The sequence below is a fragment of the Saccostrea echinata genome, unplaced genomic scaffold (genome assembly GCF_033153115.1).
Source record: "Saccostrea echinata isolate AGI-Se365-2 ecotype Australia unplaced genomic scaffold, CSIRO_AGI_Sech_v1 ptg000009l, whole genome shotgun sequence".
NCBI lineage: Eukaryota > Metazoa > Mollusca > Bivalvia > Ostreida > Ostreidae > Saccostrea > Saccostrea echinata.
In genome coordinates this window covers 22113403-22139578 of record NW_026889758.1, presented here as the reverse complement: position 1 = coordinate 22139578, position 26176 = coordinate 22113403, and the positions used below count along the sequence as shown (strand labels likewise).

General features: G+C 31.1%; 1 protein-coding gene across 1 annotated transcript; it reads left to right on the top strand.

The window, feature by feature from the left end:
• LOC133182534 (galaxin-like) lies at positions 1–24471 on the top strand. The gene is made up of 7 exons (XM_061317381.1): positions 1–61; positions 681–827; positions 10518–10655; positions 10742–10852; positions 10992–11345; positions 23570–23713; positions 24065–24471. Exons 1-7 carry the CDS (start codon positions 1–3, stop codon positions 24469–24471), a joined length of 1362 nt encoding a protein of 453 aa, XP_061173365.1.
• Positions 24472–26176: the final 1705 nt, after the last annotated feature.

The following is a 26176-nucleotide window of genomic DNA, read 5'->3' as shown; positions in this document are numbered from 1 at the left end:
ATGACTACTAAAGCTGGTCCTTTCTCATTACTACTGTTGGCACTTACAATCTATATCAGGGGTAAAGTATATCTAAAGTAAAATATCTTTTTGTCCACGATTTTGGACCGCTCACTGAATCCCTTTCTTAACCACGTAGAAAACTACAAATATAAGAAAAAAATGGTTTAACCCTAAATCACTAGTTTTATTGTAGCTATCCACTCCTGCGTTTATAACGAGGATTCGAATGTCCCCTTCATAGGCCGTGGATATGCTATTTGCTGTAATGAGGGTCGTTCGCGAAAATCGTACCATACCAGAACAGAAATCTGTTGTAATGGGACTGTTCACAAGAGACTAGAGAAATCTGAAATCGTGTTGTAATGATAATCATTTAATTTTTCAAAAATTCCAAAGAGTGCTATATTTTATTTAGTATATTTAAAGTATTTCACATGTTAGTTATTTTCTATTGCTTCTCCGAAAAGTAAAATATTCTAGAGAAGGGCATTGTCTATCACTTGAAATCAAATTTATTAAATGAATAATATTTGCGAAAAACATTTTTACATAGTTACCACATACATAAATTTCTTGATTAATCACATCAACATTCCTTGAATATAAAGCAATTAGAAATGATTTAAATTCATATACAATATTACCATTAGGTCAACTTACATGTTTTAACTTTATAGGAGAACTCTTCAACCCAGGAGAGAAAATTTGTTGCAATAATACCCTACATTATAAGCAGGATAGTGTGTGCTGTGGAAACAAACTGTACAAATCCCCGGCTTACTCCTTCGTCTGTTGCGGAGGAACCATCTTTAATGCAACACAAGGCAAGATTTCTCGTGGTTTTATTTTAAATATTGTAGTACGATTCCCTTTTCTAACTGTTTTATTTTTTTCAAAAAAGTGCCATTTACGTTGGGCTCCAGTTGATGTCTAATAATGATGATAAGAATATGCATATAATAATAAGTGTTATGACAATGAAAAACACTACTATTCAAATTTATTTTGACAGCATTAATTTAAATTAAACATTTCTCACGAATCTTCTTGAACAGTTTTAAGATGTTGCGGACATAAAGAAATGTTCGATTCGAGTTCTCAAATATGCTGTGAATATGGCGGGAAATTCAAATGTATTATAATGTAACACTGTAGAGGATCCATAGATAGATTATACAATAAAACAAAACGACCTGATAAGTGAAGCTATGTTGCCCAAAAGCAAGAGAAATAAGATGATGAGGGATCAACAAAATAATTAAATTTTGCTCAGTAAAAAATCTTATAGCTGATCTATTTACTTGCCTGTACGTACTTGTCCCCATTTGTCACATGCAGACTGAACAAAGCAATAGTTCTAAAACACTATTAGTAAACCCATCTCATTCCCTCTCACCCTGCCCTCTCTTAGTCTTTAAAGAACATTTACTGTACAAAGATAAGGTATTTTTGTCCCCCTTCATTTATCTACTGAGTATTATTAACACGTCTACCTGACCATTACAAACTTTGAAAGTACTTTTGTATTAAATATTATAGAAAATCTTGTGTAATTTTGTTATTCAATTGACCTTTCAATTACATTATTTACAGTGGTTAATTATCATAGGTTAATAGCAAAGGGGAGTAATTTCTTTCAGTAGAATACGAATAAATAAAGTGACCAAGTGGTACTGATTCTAAGAAATCTGGTAAAAAATAACCTTGCTTATTACAATGTTATATACTCTTTTTACCTTCTAGATACCCAGGAGCAAAGAAGAAGATTTTCAAAGAAATAACGCCTTATCACAATAGATTCAACAATTTTGGAAGAGACATCCTTGCACATCGTAACCATGCACTTAGCATGTTTGCTAATTACCCATCGACAGAGAAGCATTTCAAAGAAATAAAGCAGTTTCACTATAATTGTAAGTCGTCACGACAAAACCAGTTTTACGTCAATATTGAGAAAATACCGCTGAAAAACATACTTGTTGTTGTACAACGTTTTAGCTAAACCACGCTGTTTAGAAAAAAAGATTACCAGTCCTATAACTTCCATCCAGAATATTATTTTCAAAAGGCTTACTTTATTTAAAATATATCTCAATATATCTTGTTAGAGTTATCGATCGTAGTAAAAGTTAAAGTACGTAACCAGTGTAAACAATTAATGGAACATTTCGCAGACGACAGTCTATAGATTTAACGATGTTGAAGGAAGTTTGTATTTATAATGAGCCAGTCAAGCACTGTTAGTAAAGTGCCTGATGAAATTATTTCTTTAAAATTGGAAAACACTAATTATCATCATCGAGAAACATTTGTTCATTTTCTGTATACAAAGTTTGAATATCCGGTTGTTAATTCAGTAAAACAATGTTTTACATGAAAACTTTTACTCTAAGATAATGAATATGTACATATATATATACTTTAACATACCTACCTTAAAGGAAAACAAGTTATTTAGAATACAGAATTTATCATTGAAAAACCGCAACTGAGGTTGTCAGGGTGCTCACCGCCAATTTATACCCCAGGACCGGTTTCTATTACGATACCAACTTGTTAACCTTTGTGGTACCCATGTGAAAAGATGAAGTGTGGTCAGTGTTTCATAACATTCATTCTGCAAAATTTTGATGACATTTCGAATTCCACTGTCTTAAGTTTTTTCTTTTAATTGACTTGCAATCGAATTCAAAGATAATTGAACAAATTTAGCATAGTCTCAGATGAACACAGACCACGGAAGCGTAGACATGGACATCGCCTTACAATAACAACATAATCTTTGTAAGACTCATTATTTTAATTGTATTTTAGAGGAGCTGGGATTAAATTTCAGGAGTACTGTGCAACAATATATTGAGAAGTGCTGTAAATCAGATGTGGTTACTTAAAAACTCCAAAGAACATTTACAAAATTTAAAATCACAAAATTTTAAAGTCAATAATATCAAAACGACTTTTCAACACTTTTTACAATCGTCCCTTTGATAAATGAAAGACCAGGTGTTTTGACGTCATAGCTGCTTTTAAAAAAATGAAACTCGAAAATTTGCTTACCTTGTCATTGATCATTTGCAAAATTATTTTGTTAAAAACATTCTGATTGTAAACACAAGTACTCCGAAGTTGATATTGAAAAGATGCTTGAGTTTCTGATTGGCAATATATATGTAGTTTTAGGAGATCAAGTCTTAAAAAAAAAAAAAAAACAAAAAAAAACAAAAAATCTGGAAATTCCCATGGGTACCAATTGTGCTCATTATTAGCAGTCCTATTTTTATATTCATATGAAGCAGAATTTATTCAAACATATATGAGATAAGATAGGTATGAGAAGTAGAAAACACTTGCTGTGGCTGTCAACTCGACATTTAGATATATCGACTACGTATTATCAATTAGGGCCTAACAATATTAATTTTCATCCCTGCGTTGACTCGATGTATCCCGTGGAACTCGAAATAAAAGATAGCAAAGAGTCTTTCACATCTGTTGTATATTTGATTATTATACTACAAAAAGAATGGTAAACATATAACAAAACTTCATGACAAACGTGATGACTTCAACTTTTCTATCAACTTCCATTAGTTATATTTTGTTTATTTGTTTGTTGTTTAACGTCCCTCTCGAGAATTTTTCACTCATATGGAGACGCCACCACTTGCCGGTGGAGAGCTGCAAATTTTGTCCTATACTCGGCACTTACGGCTATTGAGCAGCGAAGGATCTTTTTCGTGCCAGCACCTACTGCGACACGGGACCTCGGTTTATACCGTCTCATCCGAAGGACCGGTCTCCACGTCCCACAGTGGGATTCGAACCCGCGACGTAAGGATCAACTCCTTACTTCGCGACTCTAGAGCAGACGCTCTAACCACTGCGCCACGCGGGCGACTCCTTTAGTTATAAAGCAATATATTTTTATTATCTTCTCATGGAGTTAATGTCTCCCAGTTGATTCGATACACAAGAGTATGCTTTACGTACGAACAATTTCGTTTTTCATACTAATTGTTAAGCCATTATTTACACACTGAATTGTCTACGGATTTTTCCGTTTGTCCGATCATGACAAGAAGTATACGGCGGGTTTGACCGACCGACAGGGGATGCTTACTCCTCCATGGCACCTGATCCCATCTCTGATGTTTTAGAGGTCAGTGTTTGCTCGGCTCCTAATTTTATTGTTGCATTGGACTTTTGAGCTTGATTGTTGTTCGTTTCCTCCATATTTCATCTTAATTGTCTACGGATTTTTCTGTTTACCTAGGAGCACACGAAAACAATAATAATAATAAACATTTATGATGAAAAATTATATGATTTTTTTTTTTTTTTTTTTTAGAATTTTACAATGTTTGGAATGGGTTATTCTTCTTACGTTGATAGTAATAATTGGCACTTCGGTTGAATAATTCTTAACTATATATATATTTTTAACGTTTTTCATGCTTTGCAGTGTCTTCTTCTATTCAAGTGGTAACTTTGGAAAAGGATTATAATGTCACCCCCTTCATAGAAAATAGCTTTTTTTTTTCTTTTTCTTTTTTCTTTTTTTTTTTGTGTGGATCTTTTCGGTTTTTTCATCTAAAAGTCTTCACGTAACTCTGGAACTTAAGCTTATTGATATCAGTCATGTTTATTTGTATTTTGTTTTTCTTGGTAAGGGAAATTGCATCCTTATTTTTAGTCAAAGCAAAAAAATAAAATACATTTTAAGGCAAATACAAAATTCAAAGAATACTTTCTTTATCTACATAAATTGATGGTGGCATTTATAAAACCAGACCAAATTATTAAGAATCAAAAGAAAATCATTTTACCCCAAACAGTAGAAGCTATGTTTGCAGTCTAATTCTACTTTTCCTCTTTAGTTTTTTTCCCCCAAAAATTTATGAGATCATTATGAATTTTATTAATGTATCTTCTTCTGAATAAAAATATCTTAAATAAATCTATCGGAAGCTTCCATTTTTTATTCGTGAGAAGTGTTCTAAGTGTTTAATTGTTAGATAACAATCGACGGGAGAGTGACATAATTTTTATATCTTAATTGGTTTTATTACTTCCCACTTAATGTTACATGTGACACGAGCTAATAAACGAAAGCAGAAAAAGGAATATCTGGGCAAAAATCCACTTACACAACCAAACACTGGAAACCACAATTGTCTGTTCAAATACACATTATGACACGAAAGGAAGTACCCGATCAAAACACCAAAATTACAGACTTTTGTCAAATTAAAACAGTGCCGTCAGTTGTTGTAACATACATTTTACGATTTACACGTATTTTTTAAATTTCAAAAATTAAAACTGTGTTGGGGAAGATGTGCGACAAGTAATTTCTGCATAAAAAATAACCTTTTCTGATGCCTTTTCTATCAATCTTCGACAGTCGTGAAGATATAGTCCACTTTAACACAAATATATTTTATACAGTATGCAATTTTAATAAAACAATTTTGTCTTGCTCGTTGTCATTATCAAATTTTATTGAACTTGCTCCACATAATATGTGATATTCTCAAGCTTATTTCCTGATTAAAACAGATTTACATAGAACTGCTGTAGTATTTACCGATGAACATATATATTTTTTTAATCTTAGACCACTTCATAAAATAGTTTTCTGGTCTTAAATACTTTGTAATTGTAATAGCAATAGTTAATGGGAAGAAAATTTGAGGAAAACAATTGCTTAAATTATTTTATTGTATTTCTTTTGTATCAGGATGGTTTGAAAAATACTTTGATAAAACATCTTCTAGTTGTGTATAAGTAGAACATAATCTTTCATTATTTAAGAAACAATTGATGTTATACAAACATTTTATGACTAAAGACTCTCATATACACTGTATTTTATTCTGATACTGCACACGTTGAATTTGAATACAATTAGTTGTTAGACCTTAAATATTTATAGTTGTGAAATTATAATGGACAAAAACCTTGGAACAGAAGTTAAACAAGCTTAAGCTATGTCATGTTTTACTCTTCTCCGTGTTAAACAATCGAGTCATTTGTGTAGAAACCAGTTGAAAAAAAACAATGTTTTTTTCTCTCTCTCACCACTTTGATTTCGCTCTTTGCTATTCAGTATCTGTTGATAAGCCATAACTTCTGGCACAATATATTAACTTTTATTTCATAAAGGAATTTGGTTTATAATCAAAACATGGGTTCTATAAAAACTTTCATATACTGTTATATTAGTAAATGAATTTTGTAAATTATTTATTATGACTGAAATTGATGATATAAATTGAATTATTTTTCAACAGATATATGACATTAATTAAATACAACATTAAGAATAAAAGGACAGAATGAGGAAATGTGTATTTGGGTACTCCTGAGTGAATTTCCTTGTCATATCTTTTGTTATTTATCTCAAAGTCCTGCTTTATTTAAAAGTCCTCTTGACCTTATTCTCTTTATCATAATTCCATACTGTCACAAAACATTTAACTACTAAGTACTACAATCGAGTTTGTTTTATAAATCGGGAAATTGCACGTTAATGTTTCTTGTGATTAAATTTCAATAATTCAATTCAGTCTGAGAGTCAGTAAAATCAGCTTTTTGTAGCTAGAAGCGACGTACCAAAGATAAATTATACTTTATCTTTTCTGAAATAAATTGCATTCATGTATCAAAATTATTCATTTTTATTTCAAAATTGTCTTCTGTAAAACTTTTGAAAATTCTTGCATTTCAGTTAATTATTATAGTTCAAAAACTCTGCAAAATGCCTCTATAAAAGAAATCATCGAAGAGTAATCTTCAGGTCAGGTGTAACAAGCAGGATCTTAAAACTTTAAGACTTTGTATTTCTCATCAATGAGCAGTGCAACCTTTTCCTTTAGCTCTCAAGTAGATTTATGTACACTTTAATGATCATTATCAATACCACTGGGTGAATACTTTTTTTTAATTTTAAAATGGGCATGTTTCTTAAACCCATATCTATAGCTATCGCTACATGTTTTTGTCTGTTCAATGTAAATGAACATGTACATGATTCTAAGGCACATCATATTTTCTATACATGGCAAAATATTCCCCCGTCACTATTAACACATTACGATTTTAAAGCAAAAGGAAAAAAACCTTTCAAAAATTCCGATCCACTCATACAAAGTTGGAAGTGTCCACGCAGATTGACAATGGATTATATGGACATTACCTTCACTCAGGAAATTCCAATAACTCTATAACAGTATTCTGAAAATTTTGCTACCTTCATCTTTGTTGAATTTCCAAATTCTCATTATGATAGAATAATGCAATGAATGTATATTAAAAGCAATTTTTTTTGTTTGACACTTTATTCATCAAGAAGCACCTAGATGGTAAACATGCGCTATATTACCTTTATCACGATAACAGGTATGATGGTGACTTATACACTGCCTTTGTATTGATATATAATATTGAAAATACCTATATGTTGCCCACCTTTCAAACATCTCCAGTAAATACAAAACATCTTTTTATGTCGATCTATTCTAGCATATTTTGCTGCAAAATTATTACACCTTTCCCTGAAACAGGTTTTATGCGAAGTAATAAGGAGTGAATTTGACCAATTGCATTGAATGCATATATTATATACATATTTTTATATAATCAAATATAGTTTATCAAAAATATAATTTCGTAGAGTGCAGTTTCAAGCCATGAAAACAAAACTGTCAATTAATCTATTTTTAATATCATTTTGACACTCTAAAACTCATCCAATGTAAGAATCATACTGTAGATTTTGTTAGACCTCTCCCTTTCATGACTTCAATTTTTTTTCCTTGTTTATTGCTGAAATACTAAAGCACAAATGTAGACACCATATGTTTCCTATGGATCCCGCTTTATTTAAGCAAGCGTTTTATATAAATAACTTTTGATACAATTTTTCACACGGAACTTAAAAACTTCGCTTGAACACAAGCGGTACATAAGTTTGAAATGAACAAAAGTCCCTCGACTACATAATTTGGTTTTTGTTGTCTTTTACTTTATCTGAAAATAATATAAATTATGTAGTTGAATAAAAATTCCTGAAAAATATTACTTTATAAGAAATTAAATAACATATCTTATTTTGAAAGTAAACGCATGCATTTATTTTGAAACAATTGATTAATGAAAAGATTTAAATCTCAAATAAACTGCAAATCCTTCCCTGACAATTTTGTCAAAAAACTATTTATATCATGATACAAGCTGTCAGTTAAATTTATAGAATGAATATGGAGATAACGAACAGTATTCAAGCTCAAAGTCCATTAAAACAATACAAATCGGGAGTAGAGCGAACACGGACCTCCGAGGTGGGATCAGGTGCCATGGAGGAGTGAGCATCCCCTGCCGACCGGTCACACCCGTCGTGTGCTCCTTGTCATGATCGGGAAATAACGGAAAAATTCGTCGACAATTCAGTGTGTAAATAAGAACAAAAATGACCACACCTATTTTTTTATACTACGCAGCTGAAAGAAATCTGTTTGTTGCAAACAGAGGATTATCTTTTCTGAAATTCTTTCAAGAAATTATTGAGAGAAATTGAAAAATAAACTGAATAATTTCATTCATAGTTTATTTTAGACGGACGTTTATTAAAGTTTTTTTTCCAGACAAACTTATTTTCTTAAAAAACCAAAACATAGGTAAATGAATAGATAAAAAGGGAAAGAAAAATCAAAGAAAACAAAACTAACAAGTAAAATAAATCTGTACATCAGACACACATATGATAGGGAAATAAAAATCGGAATATACCCGACTATGTTTCCTCACTCATTTTTATCATTTTAGTTTTTCTAAAGGCTCTTATTATCAAAATAATACAAATTCTATTTAGAAAAGCCCTTGACATACTTTACCTATAATACGTGGGTGCTCAACACGGTACAAACCCATTTTAAATGAGATATCCTTATCTGGACTTCCCATCACGCTGTGGATTTAATTGTTTCCTTCCCATTCATAACATTATCATTGAAACTTTAGGATCTCTTCTTTTTCTTGACCTATGAAATTAAATGGCACTGTTTTCCTTATATATTCTACACTTCTCAAAGTTCATTTATTTGTTTCACAGTATTTTTTAAACTGCACTGAAGACGCATCATTTGCTTTTGTCACATTTTATTCATTTTCTACATTTTATTTATTCTACCTTATTTCATTTCGGCATTTTTCTTTCCGCTTTTCCATTTTTACGTCTGTACCCTTGTATCTTAAATTATTGCACCTTTTTGACACATTTCATCAAATAAGATTAAATATTTGTCTAAACATCTTTTTTGAAGGATTTCATTTATGAGAATTATGATGACTTCAACTTTTCTATCTTCAACTCTCCTTATTATGCTCTTAGTATACCATTATTATACGCATATAGAGTATACAATTCCCAGTTAATTCGATAGGCAAGAGCATGTTTTTCGTACAAACAATTTCTAAAATAAGACAGACTACTAACACATAAGTTGATGATACAAGGATTCTACAATCTCGTTTAAAGTCAACATTTCACAAATTCTCTGGTCGAGACAATGACCTTGTTTGCAAATACAATCCGTTGTTAGGTCGAATGATGACTGACTTTGTTCATACCAATTGTTAAGCCTCTATTTCCACACTTAATTGACACGGATTTTTTCCGTTTCCTTGATCGTGACAAAGGTTTTTCGTTGGGTGTGCTGGTTGACAGGGTAATACCTACTCCTCCATGGTATCTGATCCCACTACTGATGTTTTCATAGGTCCATGGTTGCTCTGCTCATAATTTATATTTTTTTTATTGAACCTTAGCGCATGATAACACAATCATCAAACTGATTCCTTTGGTACTTCACAACGTCAAAAATTGCTTTATAAAAATTATTCTAAGCAAAAATATTTTTGCATTACAAAAATGCATAATCTTATTTTATCTTTGTAAAAAATTGTCAAAAGAACGGTCATTTTTTGGAGACTCGCATACAATTTTTGAATTACTAGTATTTTATTTGTGTAAATTGTAAATATGAAAATATCTACTTAAAATTGATTAAAAACACACTAAATCAATTTTTTTCTCTCTCTCTCTTAAAATAAAGCTTGGATTAGCACTTTTTAAAAATTCAGTTAAATTTTTAAAGTAATAAAGACACAACAGAAAATAATGAGAATAGTTATATAAGAATAATTGAAATCATTCTTCTGTCTAATTAAAATAAACAACTTTATGTATAAAGTTTTCTCAATTCATATTTTGGTTTCAAATTTGTATGGTCTTCAACTGTACATAATAACCGATGAGTAAAGATCCAAAGAAACTTTACACGTTTAGCTGCAATAGAAGTATACTACAAAAACCATGAATGAGCATGAGGGTTCTCATGATAGTGTTAAAGTGAACCAAAATTTCGTGGTATACGCTAAGAATGATAACTTCTACAAACTTCTTATATTGACAATGGTATTTTTCTACAATTATGTTTTGTATTTTTCTGTAGTTACTGTATCGGCAATAAGCCCATTTGCACTGGAAATTTGTAATAATCCACAGAATAGATATGATCCAAACATTCAGGTCTGCTGCAATGATACAGTTATCAAAAAACAAGAGTTCGAGTCTTGTTGTCAGGGTGCAGGTATTACTTGAAAAATAATTGTTTTTTATCATTTTTTTTTCTCCAAAATTGTATAATGTATAAAGCAAGTGAATTATAAATTGTAGCTCAAATGTACAACAAAAGTTCTCACATCTGCTGTGGAAACGAGACCCTCCCAAAATGGAGCAATGGTGTCGAAAGAACATGCTGTGGCAGTCGATTGTACAATGTAACCCGTGAGTTAGAAATGTTTGAAACTCAGTTTCATAGAAATTGAAATTATTACTAGTAACTAATTTTTCATTATAATTACATCATGTCATCGCACATTGAAAGTTCTTATTAAATTTCAGCTTATTCTTAATTTTTTTAAAGAAAATATGGATTGCTGTGGTGAAGAAGAAATGGACACAACTACACATTTCTGTTGTAAAAATCAAACATCTGTAAAGTCTGACAGCATGGACTGTTGTTTAACAGAGCCTTACAATACCACTACTCATCACTGTGTTCATGATCGGGTTATACTATTGAACGAGAATTTTTGTGGTTCTATTTTATACAATACAGAATCATCTATGAAGTGTTGTGATGAGAAACTTCACAACACATCAACATTCAATGTCCCAACTGAATGTTGTGGGATAGAGTTATATTCTAAACCCTCTGAAAAATGCTGCAAAGGGCCAAATCTGCCAGTCCCTATAGAGGAAGAATGTTGCGGACATGGTATACTAAAAGTTATCCCCATATAATTGATAAAAAAAAGGTCATCTAACTTTCAAGCATCACAGTAATTTTCTTATCTATTTGGCATTAAAGGTTCCATAAATACTACCACTCATATCTGCTGCACGGGGGTGAGGCATCCGCTTTCGAATCAAACAGCCTGCTGTGGAAAAAAAACGTATGACAAAGTTTCACATGGTTGTTGTGGTATTGACATCTACAATAAAACAACGGAAAAATGTTTTGGTACGTTACTTAATCCAGAAAGTATTTACTTATAATATATTAAGTTTTACTTCTTGTTATTTATCCTAAAGATACCTCATTCAGGGATACTTTATGTTTTGTACGTTTTGTAAGGAGATATTTATTTCTCGGAAAGGTGAAAGTGTCTTGATTCAAGCCCTCTCGGTAAAAATCATGAAATTTTATTGATTAATTAAATACGTGATTGATTTAATCAGGTAACAGATGATAGTTTACTTAAACTACTTTCTATATAAAACTCCATCTTCCCATACGGTCTTGGTTTATAATTTTTTTTTATCATTCCATGCATCATAATTAATTACTCATTTTGAAAACTAATAATGTCATTTAAATGCATATTTTTTATGCCCCCGTTTCGAAGATTCGGGGGTATATAGTTTTTGCCGTGTCCGTCCGTCTGTCTGTCTGTTTGTCTGTTTGTCCGCAAAAACTTTAACATTGCCCATAAGTTTTGATTGGCTGAAGCTATGGCTTTCATATTTCACAAGCATATTCCTTGTGACAAGGCCTTTCTTTGGGTACCATCAAATTTGACCTTTTGACCTTGACCTTTGAGTTTGACCCAGTTTTGCAGAATTTTACTGAATTTTAATGTTCATAACTTTTGAACGGTTAGTGCTAGGACTTTCATACTTCACACATGTAATCCTTGTGACAAGACCTTCCTTTAGATACCAAGAAGTTTGACCCTTTGACCTTGAACTTGGAGTTTGACCTACTTTTGTAAAACTTTAACCTTGGCCATAACTTTTGAAGGATTGGTGCTAGGGCTTTTATACTATACATATGTAATCCTTGTGACAAGACCTTTTTTTTGGATACCAACAACTTTGACCTTTTGACCTTGACCTAAGAGTTTGACTTACTTTTGAAAAACTTTAACCTTGGCCATAACTTTTCAATGGTTGGTGCTAGGGCTATCATTCTTCACACAAGTTATTCTTGTGACAAGACCATCTTTGGATACCAACAGCTTTGACCCTTTGACCTTGACCTTGGAGTTTGACCTACTTTTGGAAAACTTCAATCTTGGCCATAACTTTTGAAGGTTGGTGCTAGGGCTTTCATACTTCACATAAGTAATCCTTGTGACAAGACCTTTCTTTGGATACCAACAACTTTGACCCTTTGACCTTGGAGTTTGACCTGCTTTTGGAAACTTGGTCATAACTTTTGAACGGTTGGTGCTTTCATATTTCACCTGTGTATTTCTTGGGACAAGGCCTTTCCTTTGGCACCATTAATTTTGACCATTTGATCTTGATGTTTGACATACTTCTGAAAAAAAAACTTTAATTTTTCCATATCTATTCAATGGTTGCTGCTAGGGCTTTCATTATTCACAGGTTTATTCCTTGAGACAAGACCTTACTTTGGGTACCAACATATTTGATTTGCATTTGAGAAAGTTTAACCTTTGCTATAAGTTGCCATACGGGATCATCAGTGTTTCACAAACACATCTTGTTTCTGCATTGCAATTCTTTTTTCGTTATCCGAGCCAAAGATTTTTTTTCGGCAACACCTGTCCGACGCTTGTCTGTCGAAAACATTCACAAACTATTGCCAATCTTGGCAAAAATCATCATTGAGTTATGGAAACTCAATTAATATAATCGGAAGAACAGAAAAGCTTATCGTCAAGAAGAGGTATTTAGCAGGAAGCGAAAATCAGATGGAGCAATCTTATTTTAAGTTAAAAATTTTAAAATAGGAAAAACGTGGAAAATTCTTAATAATCTTCTGAAGGACTGTGGGGACGATGTGTTATATTGATATACAGTAGCGTAGATTCAATTTTTTGGGGGGAGTTACGAACCGGAGCAAGAATGCAGCCACAACAGGGAGTTAAAAGTCTGACATAGGAGTAAGTAGGAAAAGTCTTACCAAATTGCTCCAACTTGCTCAATTTTTCAAGAAGATCCAAAGTTACTCAGGTGAGATGAGCGGTGAGGCCCATGGATTATTGGCGTACACATATTTAAATTATACAGGTTTTGTTTTTGGAAGATTATCAATGTTTATTTATCAGATTGTGTTTCTATCTTTATTATTACAGACGAAAAGATCGAAGCGATATTGGAACATACCCATGATGGAACCAATGCAACGGCTATACATCTGGACCCAGCATACGGAATCTGTAAAATATGTAATAGAAATATTTCTTCTTTTTTGGACCTCATCAGGACTGAAAATGTCTCAGTTTGCGACAAGAAAGGTCATTTGTTTTTCTTCAATAGTCTTTGATCATAGTAATTCTTTTTAATAAAAGAGATACTGTAATTAATAAAATGTATATACAATATCTTTTATTTCAGTTTTTAAGTTGTTCATCAACACAAGAACAGAAAATGAATTATACTGGATTTTAAATGTAGAAGTATTAGACATGGAAAACAAGAAGGAAAAGCAAGAAAAAATTGAGCTAAAAATAATGGTGCCGTGTAAGTGTAAGAGACTGAATTCCAATATTCAAGAGTATGTGCTTTTAACCCACAGTACGATCACTGCCGGGAGACTACTGCGGCTGGGGGATACTGACTTCTTATTGCCGTTGAAAAAAAATACATACAATATTATACAGAGAAAACAAAACCAATGTAAGGAGGAAAGCCGACAAAAATTTGTCAAAGAGATGAGAAAGAGAATAAGAAAGATGGCAAATAAATTATTAGGTGAATTTTTGCGACTAAACATTCGCTAATTAGGTTCTTAAATTTAATTCTGCTCGATTTATTTTATTTATTTGGTAGTTTTTTTATTTGTTTGCTAGCTTTTTTTGTTTTGATTCTGTGTAGTTGTTGCTATTATTGTTTTATTATGTACAGAGTGATGAAATGTGATCCCTAATCCAATGCTTAATTTTCGATGGCATGAAAACACTCTATGTTTATTTCTATTGTGTTTGAAGCTCAGGACTGTGATTTTTAACTTTCTACCGTATTTTTGAATTCCATATTTTTTTTAATTTCCTTTTTTTTATTCTCATCAGTTTTCTTTTTTTAATTCATTGTCTCGGATTAATATTTTATAAGTACCTATAACATGTATAAGAGATAAATTATATTGTGTTGCTAAGACTATTATGTCGTTAAAACTAATGAATTTGTATGCTTTCGATTAAAATCTGTTATTTAAAAGTTTATCGTTTGTAATTGCTGTGTTTCCTAATTGAGGCAAAATGCTTCTGCAACAAATTTATGTCTTTCCACTCTGTTGGCAATATGGAACTAAGTTTTACCAAAGTCATGGCGATTTTGTACACTCAGTACTTATAGTCACAAAAGAAAGTGTAGCTATTATCCATTAATAATGGTATCTTACTTTATACAGGTATTACCTCACTTGTTTTGTTTTATATTCTTCTAAATGCAAGTTTAAGTCACCTGAGGCACTCAGGTGTCCTCTTGTTATCTGCTACTTCCTCTACCTGATCCCACCTCTGGTGTTTCCAAGTTCTGCTCTGTTCACGTTTCATACGGTTTACAGGGTTCGTGAGATTGATCACATTTGTTATCTTCACTTTTTTCATTTTAGTCTGTCGTCGTTTGTGTATGTCTTTATGAAAATTTTCAGCTTCAATTTCAGGTTTTTAGAAGCAATGAACCAATTTCAATATATTATAATTGTTATTGATAAGTTAAGAGGGACAAAAAAGTCTTAATTTATGGTCTCTGTCTACCCATTGCCTGAGGGGTCTATCAAAAATTATCAAATTTTATGCAATCTTTAAAAATCTTCTTCTATACCCCTTGATAATAAGCTGTCAAGGTGTTGGCATGATTATAATGAGCAATAAGTCTTCTACCAAAATAATGAAATTTATAACCTCTGGGTCCATGGTTAAGGCTTCAGGGTTGGGCTAATTTGGTAATATATATGAAACTGCATTATATTTTATAAAATGTTCTTTGCTCATGGATATCTACATGTAGCAGAAAAACTGCGTGATTACATTGAATACTCAACCTTTCTCCAAAATTGTGAAATTTGTAACTTTGGGTTCCATTGTTCCTCTCCTAGGTGAGTCCTTATTGGACATTGGATGTTTCAAATACATTAAAATTTTAAAAATATTTCCTCGTGAAAGCAGACAAACACTGAGCATTTCCAAAATTGTACATATGAAATTCATGACCATTATCCCATGCATGGTTCAAGCCCTAAAGATAAGGTATATTGAAAATTCATTACATTCTTGTAATTTTCAAAGTGAAATCTTTTCTAAAATATATCTAGTGGGTAAACTGGTTATATCATTACAAAGAGTGCGTTACCTTTAACCAAAGATGTAAAACTCGTGTCACCTGAGACCAGCAGTCAGGGTGGGGCAAGGTGGTTATAAATTGAACATATTTAGTACATTATATAATAAAATCTTTTTCTATATTCAAAGACATCTAGCAGGCAGACTGTTTTTATGATTATACTAAATATTGTTTTTATCTTTTACCAAAGACGTGAAATTCCAGTCTGGGTGACCCAAAGTAACCATGCGAGGGACATTCAGGTGACCATAAAGGTCTTTGAGCCTCTTGCTATTTAAATAGGAAACCTCTTCGGAAGGATGGAATAAAAGTGATCGAATAAGACAAAAAGAAAAATGTACAAGGCAATAATTAAAGTTAACTTAATTAAACCATTTAGCTGATAAAAAGACTTCTTTGAAGCAAAAAAACTAAAGAGTAAACTTCCTAGAAAGACTTTTGTTCTTAAAAGACTATTTCTGGTACCGGTGTTTCATATTATGTCATGTTTCATTTGATTTTACAAAGTAGCAGTCTTAAAAATTTTATTCAAATGTAAAAAATATAGAAATATTTTGTCATAATCCGTAGGAAAGAGGTTTTTTGTTTATTGTTATTTTAAGACACGCGGAATGAGAGGTGAATATTATTTCAAATCTGAACTTAATACTTCCCTTTTTTGCCAAAATGCATCAAAACTTAGAGAAACCAATAAGAATACCCTGAAGATTACATAATGCAAAAATCCACTCAAACACACAATGGAAATATCCACTGTAATCAAGAAATACATGTTCGCAATTATGAAGCAGGAAATATTAGTTACGAAACAGTAATTCTAAATTGGAATTTATCAAATAAGACACTGTATAGGCTTAATTTCTCAGGGGAAAATAGGTTTTCAAACACATTTGATATCAAAAATATGTAATTCCCAAATATATTTTTTATCTTATCTGTACATTTTCGCAAATTTCATTTTTGTATATATCTGTTATCTTTTATATTAAAGACAATAACTCGAATTTTTTTCATCCAATAAATACTCTCATTCTTCAGAAAATCTCTTGAACAGTATCAGAGTTCTCTTTCTTCTATTAGTCTCTTTCTAGAGTGATAACGTCGATAAAGTTAACTTGTCTTATTTTGTATTATGTTGAAAGTGATAGCGTTATACTCTGAAAAGCATGAAAAAGTAAGAGGATTTTTTAAAAAGCCATCCTTGTACAGTTGATTATATAGATGAAATATATGGAGATAACGAACAGTATTCAAGCTCAAAAATCCATTAAACAATACAAAATAGAAGCAGAGCAAACATGGACCTCCAAAAAATCAGAGGTGGGATCATTGCACTCTTAAACATGTCTTTGAATATGTCTTCATCAAACGAAAATTCTATTTGATCTCTATTTTTATGATTTTCGAACTGTTATGCTAATTTCAAAAAATATATGAAATAAAACATTTTTAATTCTTGCAAGTACTCATATCTTTGAAAAATTGCTTGACTAAACAACACAAGACATATTTTTAAAATTATGCCAATATCATATTATATAAAATTGAATATTCCCATTCTAAAAGAAATATTCTTGCCATTAATATAAAATAAAAACACGTACAGAATTACTTAACAGAATTCACATGGTTTGTTTACTTCAGTGCGAGTCTTTCTTAGTCATCATGGTAGGGTGTTCGCTTCGTGATCGAGTGGCCCGGGTTCTATTCTCGTTCGCCTTGCCTCGTCAAACCTAAGACATAATCACTGTTCCTTCGCAAAGCGCCTCTCGTTAGAAGTGAAGGTCACGGGTCTTCCGAATGAGACCTTAAAAACCAAGGTCCCGAGTCACGGAAGGCGGTGGCACGATAAAGACGCTCACTGCTCAATGGCCTAGAGTGCCGAGTATAGGTCTAAATTTGGAGCCCTTCACCGTTGACTTCTCTATGAATGAAAAATTCTCGGATGAAACGCTAAACAAAACACAATCAAATAATCAACAATCAATCAATGTTAGTCATCAAAATCATTTTTAATAATGACAACAAAAAGGAAAGTGCTGTTGAATAAATCAGAATAAAGTTACAGATAAGATAATTAATTCAAAATATTGTGAAAAATGAATAAAATACTCAATGACTTATCTATGTCATGCTTTGTTCGAACAATAATGAATATAATTGACATTTAAATGTTTTATGCCCTATTCTAAACTGTGTACTTGTGTAAAAGTATTATATGGAGTTGTTCTCATTTCATTTTCAAGGAAATGATATGTTTATACATTACTGCGATCAGACATAGGAATTTAGTTTCAATCTATCTAAAGTCAGAAGAAAAAAATTCTATTGCATTTTGGTTATGTAAAGCAAAGTGTCAAGTGATATGTTTTTCTTTACTGAACATTCTAGCATTTTTGCCCATGAATGATTTCATCAATACTGGTTAAATTTGAAAAGGATGATGTAGTAACATGGCAAATTGACGACACTTTGATGCTTCCTTTATATTTCAGATAATCTCTCACTACTTCCGTGGTGTTTTTTTTTTATTTTCAAACAAACTCTGAAAATAAAATTGTTTTTGAGGAACAAATTCAGTTATCATACAGGAAGTCTTTAGAAATCATCATACCATTATTTTTTTTCTATTTCAGAATACTAAAAAAAAACTTAAAAATACAATATAGGAAATGATAAGATCATTGTTTTACAAAACGAAATGTAAACAAAAATAAACTAATAAAATTCTTTTAACTTTTGTGGGAACAACTGTTTAGTCTATCTGCGGTTCTTGATAACATCTTACAAAATTATACTACAGACTTTATACATTGCCAGTAACAAATATGATAGAAAATTTATATATTGTAGTGTATGAGTTTCCATCAAATGTACTTATTCCTCATTTCGACCTGTTTTTTATTCCTTTGAAGCAGAATTTATTTAAAAACCTCTACATGAAAACAGTTGTTGTGGCCTTCAAGACCACATTCAGATATACCGACGGTTTTTTATCGATTAACAATAGCTATTTCCATTCATATGTCGACTCGATATATCCCAGTGAACTCGAAATAAAATATACTATATATTCTGCCACATCTGTTTCATATTTGGATGTTTTACTGACCAAAGACGATAAGGGCCAACAAACAACTAGATTGTGTGACAAAAAAGATGACTTCTGCTTTTCCATCGTCAACTTTTCTTATTTATGTAGTAATATTCCGCTATCATTTGCATATGGTGTTTAAATCTCCCAACTTATTCGATGCTCATGGGCATGCCCTGAGTACGATTAATTTTTAAGCCGAGGCAGACTAATGACAGATAAGTTGATATTACAGGAATTTCAAAAAATCGTTTAAAGGCAGCATTTCGTAAATTCTATTATCGTTATAATGACTTTGTTAGCAAATATAACCTATCGATGGGTCGTATTTTGGCTGACGTGTTTCATATCCATTAATTAGGCCTTTGTTTTTATACTGAATTTGACTACGGAATATTCCGTCTACCTTATCAACATATAGGGCTCACGGCGAATGTGCTCGGTCAACAGGGAATACTACTCCTCCTAGCCACCTTATCCAACTCTGGATTTCCGGGGGGTCCGCGTTTATGCCCTGTTCACAGATATGTATTGTTTGTAGTTTTTTTCTTAGACCGAACACTATTCGTTGTCTTTGCCTTTTTCTTTGACATCATAAATCAATTTAAGAGGACTTGTTTACATCAAACAAAATCTATTACATAGTTTTTTTTTTAATTTCTAAACGTTTTTTAAACGGATAGCTTCCATTCAAATTTTAATGTTCAGTTACAACTTTCGATATTAAAATGTAAAGGAACTCTTGATAATATATGACTGGCATAAGTATCTTGTTCATAATTACACTCTCTTCATTTCATTTTTTAAAAAAATGAAATTACATAGACGGAAATCCCAATTCTACTGGAAAAAATGGAAATCAAATTGTCCACTGAAAGTGATAATAATTTTTGGACACAACAAAGTAGAAAATACCGTTTATTTGAGAGTATTGTAAAAGAGTATTGTTAGATTGAAAATTTTTCTTTTAGACCTTGAAAAATCCATTTAAGCAAGTCTTTCCAAAAGACCGTAAATAAAAAATAAATATCAGATCTAAAATTTGTCTTCAGTACTTAATTCACAAGAGTCTGATGGTAAACATGCGCCACCTTACGCTTCGCATAATAACAGGTATGATGATGTACTAAGGTCATGCCTATACATAATACGTTATCGTCAGGACAAGCCTTTTAATTATTAATTAGGAGAATAATATTTTATTTTCTATTGATTAGTATATTTAAACTACTGTATCTCTAAAACAAAAAAAGTATCCCTTTTCCTCAAACTATTATAGAACTAGTGTGGAAGCAAAATACAACAAGCATGTATTAAAAAGAATCACAGAACAGAGTTCAGTTCATTTAATTTCAAGTTTAAAACAAATGTTATATCTATATCGTGAAAAAATATTCTTAATTTTTTTTAGCTATAACAGCAATTGATAGAATTTGTTTTATTTTTCCTTCAGATTATATTTGATAAATTTCCCATTTAAACGACGATCTCAAACCCATGACCTTAAAATTGTTTAGGAAGGACCCCTTTTCAGTCCTCGTGACCAACAAATGTTTCTGACGCTGTGAAAAATCTTATTCTGTATTCATTTCAAATTTGGCTTGAATTACATTGATCTGAAAAAAAACATGCATATATAATATTTTTCAACCAAGTCCATAGTTGTTAATATTCAGTTATACTTTTGTGTCTGTTTCCTCTTTCAAGTTCGTTTATTTATTTTTTATTTTTTTTATTTTTTTTTTTTTTGCAAACGAGGCACATGATATTCTTTTTTATAATTTTTTTATTGATTGATTGATTGATTAATTAATTTATTTATTTATTTATTTGGAAGTCAATGCTGTATTTCTGACTTCAGCAGGAATATTACTTCATTAGATAAAAGTAATACATGTATGTCTGCTTCTTTGTTTATTATTGCATATAACAAAATAAATGATTAACTTTTATGGGGACCCCTTTAGACTTTTAACCATTTAATTCAAATTCAAATTGAAATAACCAAAAAAATTCAGTTTAAGAAAGAGGCGTGCTCTAAATTAGTACATGAACGAAAGAAAGACATATCATTTATTTCAGTAGACGCAATATGTAATTTTACATATATTTATAATTAAGTTACTCTGGTGGACATTTAAATTTAAAGAAGAGATATATCTTTTTTTCGTTTTTCTTTTAGTTATCTCAAATCCATGATACACATAAAATAGATGTTAGGGGGTCATACACAAGCGAGGAAATATTCAGCTGGAATATTCCCTGCCCCGCTTCCTTGTCATGCGAGTATTATTTACGTTTGACACGATCATGATTGTTTATAAACAGATTACATTTAGACTGCACTTGGCCTATTTAAGTTTAAATAGCATCATAGACCTGTTAACACGGTACAAATTAATTGAATAAATAGTTTTCTCATCATAGTTGTTAAATATTCCACTTTAACATTCCGTCTTATAGTTTTTATTTTTTATTAACCACTTTCTTAGGTCAAATTCATAATGTCATTTCTTATTTCAAACCAATCATTAAGAGTACGGTAATTAAGTTATGTAATATTCCTATATATAGAATACAAATCACACTACGTCCACTCTGTGTCATCTTTCGGGTTTTTAGTTTGCTGTATTGTGAATATAGAGAAAACATAGATATAGGTATCCATGAAAATACATCTATTGTTCATATAAATAAAACTAGATGACTCGTTCTGTAAAACATTACAATGATTTAAAATATCAACAAAACAGACAAATGTATTACGAGTTAGTAGTATTTCACACAGCTTTTGCATTTGAGTTACCCATAATGATTTTAGAGCAAGATTGGGCTTTAGTTGAAATATGAGCTTCTCTTTTTAATCTTTAGGCATAAAAGGAATTGTAGATTTTTTTTTCTTATTTAAAAACTGACAAATAGTAAGAGAAAATAATTCAATAGATAATATAACATTCCTAGGATAAAACATTTATGCATCGAATAATGTAACACTGACTCCTAAAAAGAAACTAGGTTTAAAATATTTTCTAAATACAGATTATGAGGAGCAAGGATTGAAGTCCAGAGTAGCATGACATGCTTGAATTAGTTTGTAAACAGGTCTTTTTATTTGTCATGTTTATTTTAACTATATCACTTTATTACTATTAAAAAAACAGTACAACAAAAGACGTCGGCAAATCAATGAAGCACATAATTTTCTGTTTTCTTTCTACATCTTATGAATGGAGGTAAAAAGACACATTTTTAAGAGAAAGGGGCAGAAAGAAAGGGGTCAAGGGCTGCGAACCATGACAGTTGAAAATAAAATGATCTTTCTGTCAGTTTCATATTCTAGCTAGGTATCTTCATTCTTTTTAAAGGAACTTTTAATACTATTTATTTTCCCTGGTAAGCATGTTTTTTTTTCAATATTGAAAGGTCCTTATGCTTAATTATAAAGATGTAAATCATGATGAACAGAATTATTAAATTTTGGATTTAATGCAATTTCACTTGCTATTTTATATGCCAGATGAAATGCTTAACTATCAAAACCTATAAGGATATTATGTCTAGTCTCAATTCAGTACCATTCCAAAGCTGTTTTAATCATATTAAAGCAAGATGTACAATTGTTTTACCGTAGTTTTTAGAAAATAAAACCCTGGAAAATTGGGCCACCTTTAACTTAAGTTTTTAAATATAAATATATAGAAAAACTCAAAGTTTTACAGTGGTGGAAACTATAAATGCAACTTCGACGAACATTACAGAAGTTTGTCATTTTCATTTCAGCATATGTTAGCAAATAATTTACAAGTGACAGTTGTATATTAATGATACTATTCAACATCAGGGGCAAAAAGGAACTTGTAAGTTCAATTGATAGAATTTTTTTCGATACTTTTGTGTATTTCAATGCAATTATACAAAAAATATGTGCAAACCATAAATGATAAGAGTTTGCACATTTGTAAGGAAGGGAAATAACAGTTATATTTTATTGTTGAAGTTTTAAGGCACCATAAATATACACTCCAGGAATTAAATATGAATGAAAGAAAGAAACAACTGTAGACGCGCATTTGTATAACATTTTTCCCCGGTAACCGAGTATAAAATTAGTATAGAGAATTAAAGTATTCATTGATGAGAACCTAGATCAAGTAGATAATTATAATAATGATAATAATTATAAACATTAATTTAGAGTCATATTTAATATTCATTACTTTAAGGCACTGAATATTGTTTAAGATACTAAATTACTAATACATGTACTAAGATAAGATACACTTTAAAATTCATAAAAATACAGAGGATGGGCACGATTTTAAAATATCTGGTAAATGCATCCTAGAGTAATAAATCCAAGTAAAAATTACATATTGTAGTATGTCAATTTAAGGTCACGTTTGAAAGTTTGAAAGATGAAAATATTTGTAAGTCTAAGTAAAGAAAGTTTTTTTCTTTAGCGTCTTTACAATGGAAGTACATTCTATACTTAACAATCCTCTTCTGTATCAGAAGCATCTGCTGTAAGAACAATAACTCTTGATAACACAAAATATTGTAATAATAGTATTTTCTTATTTTCTCTTTAGTCACCCTGACGATATTAAATACGTGTATCAATGGGAAAGAAATTTGTTATAGAAATGGCACTTTGACAACTTATGATCCAAATATCTCTATCTGCTGTGGCGGAAAGGTCTCTAGAAAACAGGATTCAATGTCTTGCTGTCGAGGTACAGGTTTTTACTATAAATTACTGATCATCGTTGTAATTGTTCACTTATTTAGGATTAAAAGGGATCACATGAATGTCTTGACAGATTTACACTTAAAATTCATTGCAGATCAATTGTATAACAAAAACGTGTTTGTCTGTTGTGGAAACGAACTCCTACATAAATGGAACAAAGGTATCTCCAGGGTGTGTTGTGGCGGCCGACTTTACAACGAAACACGTACGTAAGAAACTACTATTATTAATTAAAATTTTCATCAAAAATGGTAGACATGTCACAAATCAAAATTTTAAAAAAGATCAACTTCATGAATGAGAGTGTATTAAAATGCATTTTTTATTTATGTAGAAAATAAGATTTGCTGTGGCGACATTCAGATCAACAAATCAACACATTTCTGTTGTACAAACAAGCCAGGTCTAAAATCTAGTGGTATGGACTGCTGTTTTGGTGAACCGTTCAACCCGACAACACACCGCTGCGAAGATGACAGAGTGATACAGTTGACAAAAGGTTTATGTGGTGATACTTCTTACGATGTGAAATCAAGCATGAAATGCTGCGATGAGAAACTTCACAACATTTCAAAGATCAAAGACCCTGTTGAGTGTTGCGGAAAAGAGCTGTATTCCATATTCTCACAACAATGCTGCAAAGGAACCAACTTTCGAGCCCCCAAAGACGAACAATGTTGTGGACAAGGTACTCCGAAAGTTACCACCTTTGATATATTTCTAAAGGATACTTTAGTTTGATGTAGATACATGTATTTATAACTAAAGATATTTTCTTCTTTTTATCTTAATAGCATCAATAAATTCATATTCGCATATTTGTTGCAATGGCGTAAAATATTCCCGGATGCCAACAACTTTAGCGTGTTGTGGGAATCAAACATATAATTCAGTTTCTGAGGATTGTTGTGGTATCAACGTGTACAACAAATCGAACCAACATTGCTGTGGTATGTCTATAATTTAGATATCATGTTTTGTGTATTTGTGCTATATATATATATATATATATATATATATATATATATATATATATATATATATATATATATATATATATATATATATATATATATACATCCCTTTAATATTTGATATACAATTTCAGTTACCAAAAATTAAAAAAAAAATATTATACATATATGTCATCATGCAAATGTAATCCAAACAATGGATCTTCCTTAATGAGATGACAATTTAAAAAAAAAAATTTAATCCAATCTATTCACTGAATTTTAAAAGAATAGAATCACAGAAATCCTTTCTTCTTAAAGAATAATCCGGCATTCATTGATGTCACTGCTTATTTATGATTCTGCAAAAAGCATGTAATTACAACATATGTCCAACTATAGGATCAACAGAGTGGTGGATCTTTTATTTAGAATCACAAACACTGAAAAGGCTCCCAAGTAGTCTGTCCTCAGATATAAGCTCTTGTTTTGTATAGCACAATCTGAAAAGAAACATAGAGAAAATGGTGTTCATTCATCGATCTACATATAATTATCTTTAGATGATGAAAATATGAAATATTCAAGTACTTTCCCCATTTCATTAATGAAAAGAATTAGATTAATCACCATGAGAATAATATTGTTGAAATGTAATATTATTAACGTACACAAATTTTGCCTTCACCAAAGGCAGGTCTTTTTGGCAATTTGAATGAAATTCAAATATGTTGATTATGTAGATGGAACTGACAACTAGCTGCAAAAGAATTTCATTTTTAATAAACATTTTATATAATGATCAACTTTACACATACACAACGAATACTTGAATCAAGGAGGTAAATTTGATGCTTGAATTAAGTTTCCAATTCAAATCCATGTAACGTTTTATTGTCTCTTCTACACATATACAAAGAAAAGTTCAATCATGTACGGGTAGAAGCTAGAGAAGTCTTCTCTCTTTTCTTTTTTTTTAAAAAAAAGACTAAGATAAAGGAATTATACTCACCGAGCAGAGTTAATAGTCCAGCACTTATTTTTGTTGCTTATATGATGCAAAGTCTTTTCTTTTAAATCAGCAACAAGAAAACGCGCACATCTAGATCTTGTTTATCAGAATTCAAATTCTGGCCTAGATAAGCTGCAAACCACTTACACTACAACGTGCTGCCCAGCAGGAGAATTGCATAACAAGGTTACTATGACTCTGAAACTGACCAGTAAGCCAATCCTAATCTAATGCCTTAGATTTAAATTGGGAGTGGATCACAAATATTATATGAAGACAAAGATTTAAAAAAAAAAAAACAGGCTGCGTTATTTAAACGATGTGCTGCTAATTTATTTATTAATTATTGTACTTATTTATTTGTTATTTCATTTGACTTTTTTTTCAAAAATATTTTTTGCCTTCAGTGAACTTTGTACCTACCTGTATGAATTTTAATTATTAAAACTTAATTTTCCAGTTCTCTTTTAAATATGGCTAT

Bases quoted from the DNA above. Each gene is read 5' to 3' on its own strand.
- LOC133182534 (XM_061317381.1), top strand. From the start codon at position 1: ATGACTACTAAAGCTGGTCCTTTCTCATTACTACTGTTGGCACTTACA. The intron at 10,853-10,991 runs GTGAGTTAGAAA...ATTTTTTTAAAG, and splicing joins TCGATTGTACAATGTAACCC to AAAATATGGATTGCTGTGGT. The intron at 23,714-24,064 runs GTACAGGTTTTT...TTATTTATGTAG, and splicing joins TTCAATGTCTTGCTGTCGAG to AAAATAAGATTTGCTGTGGC.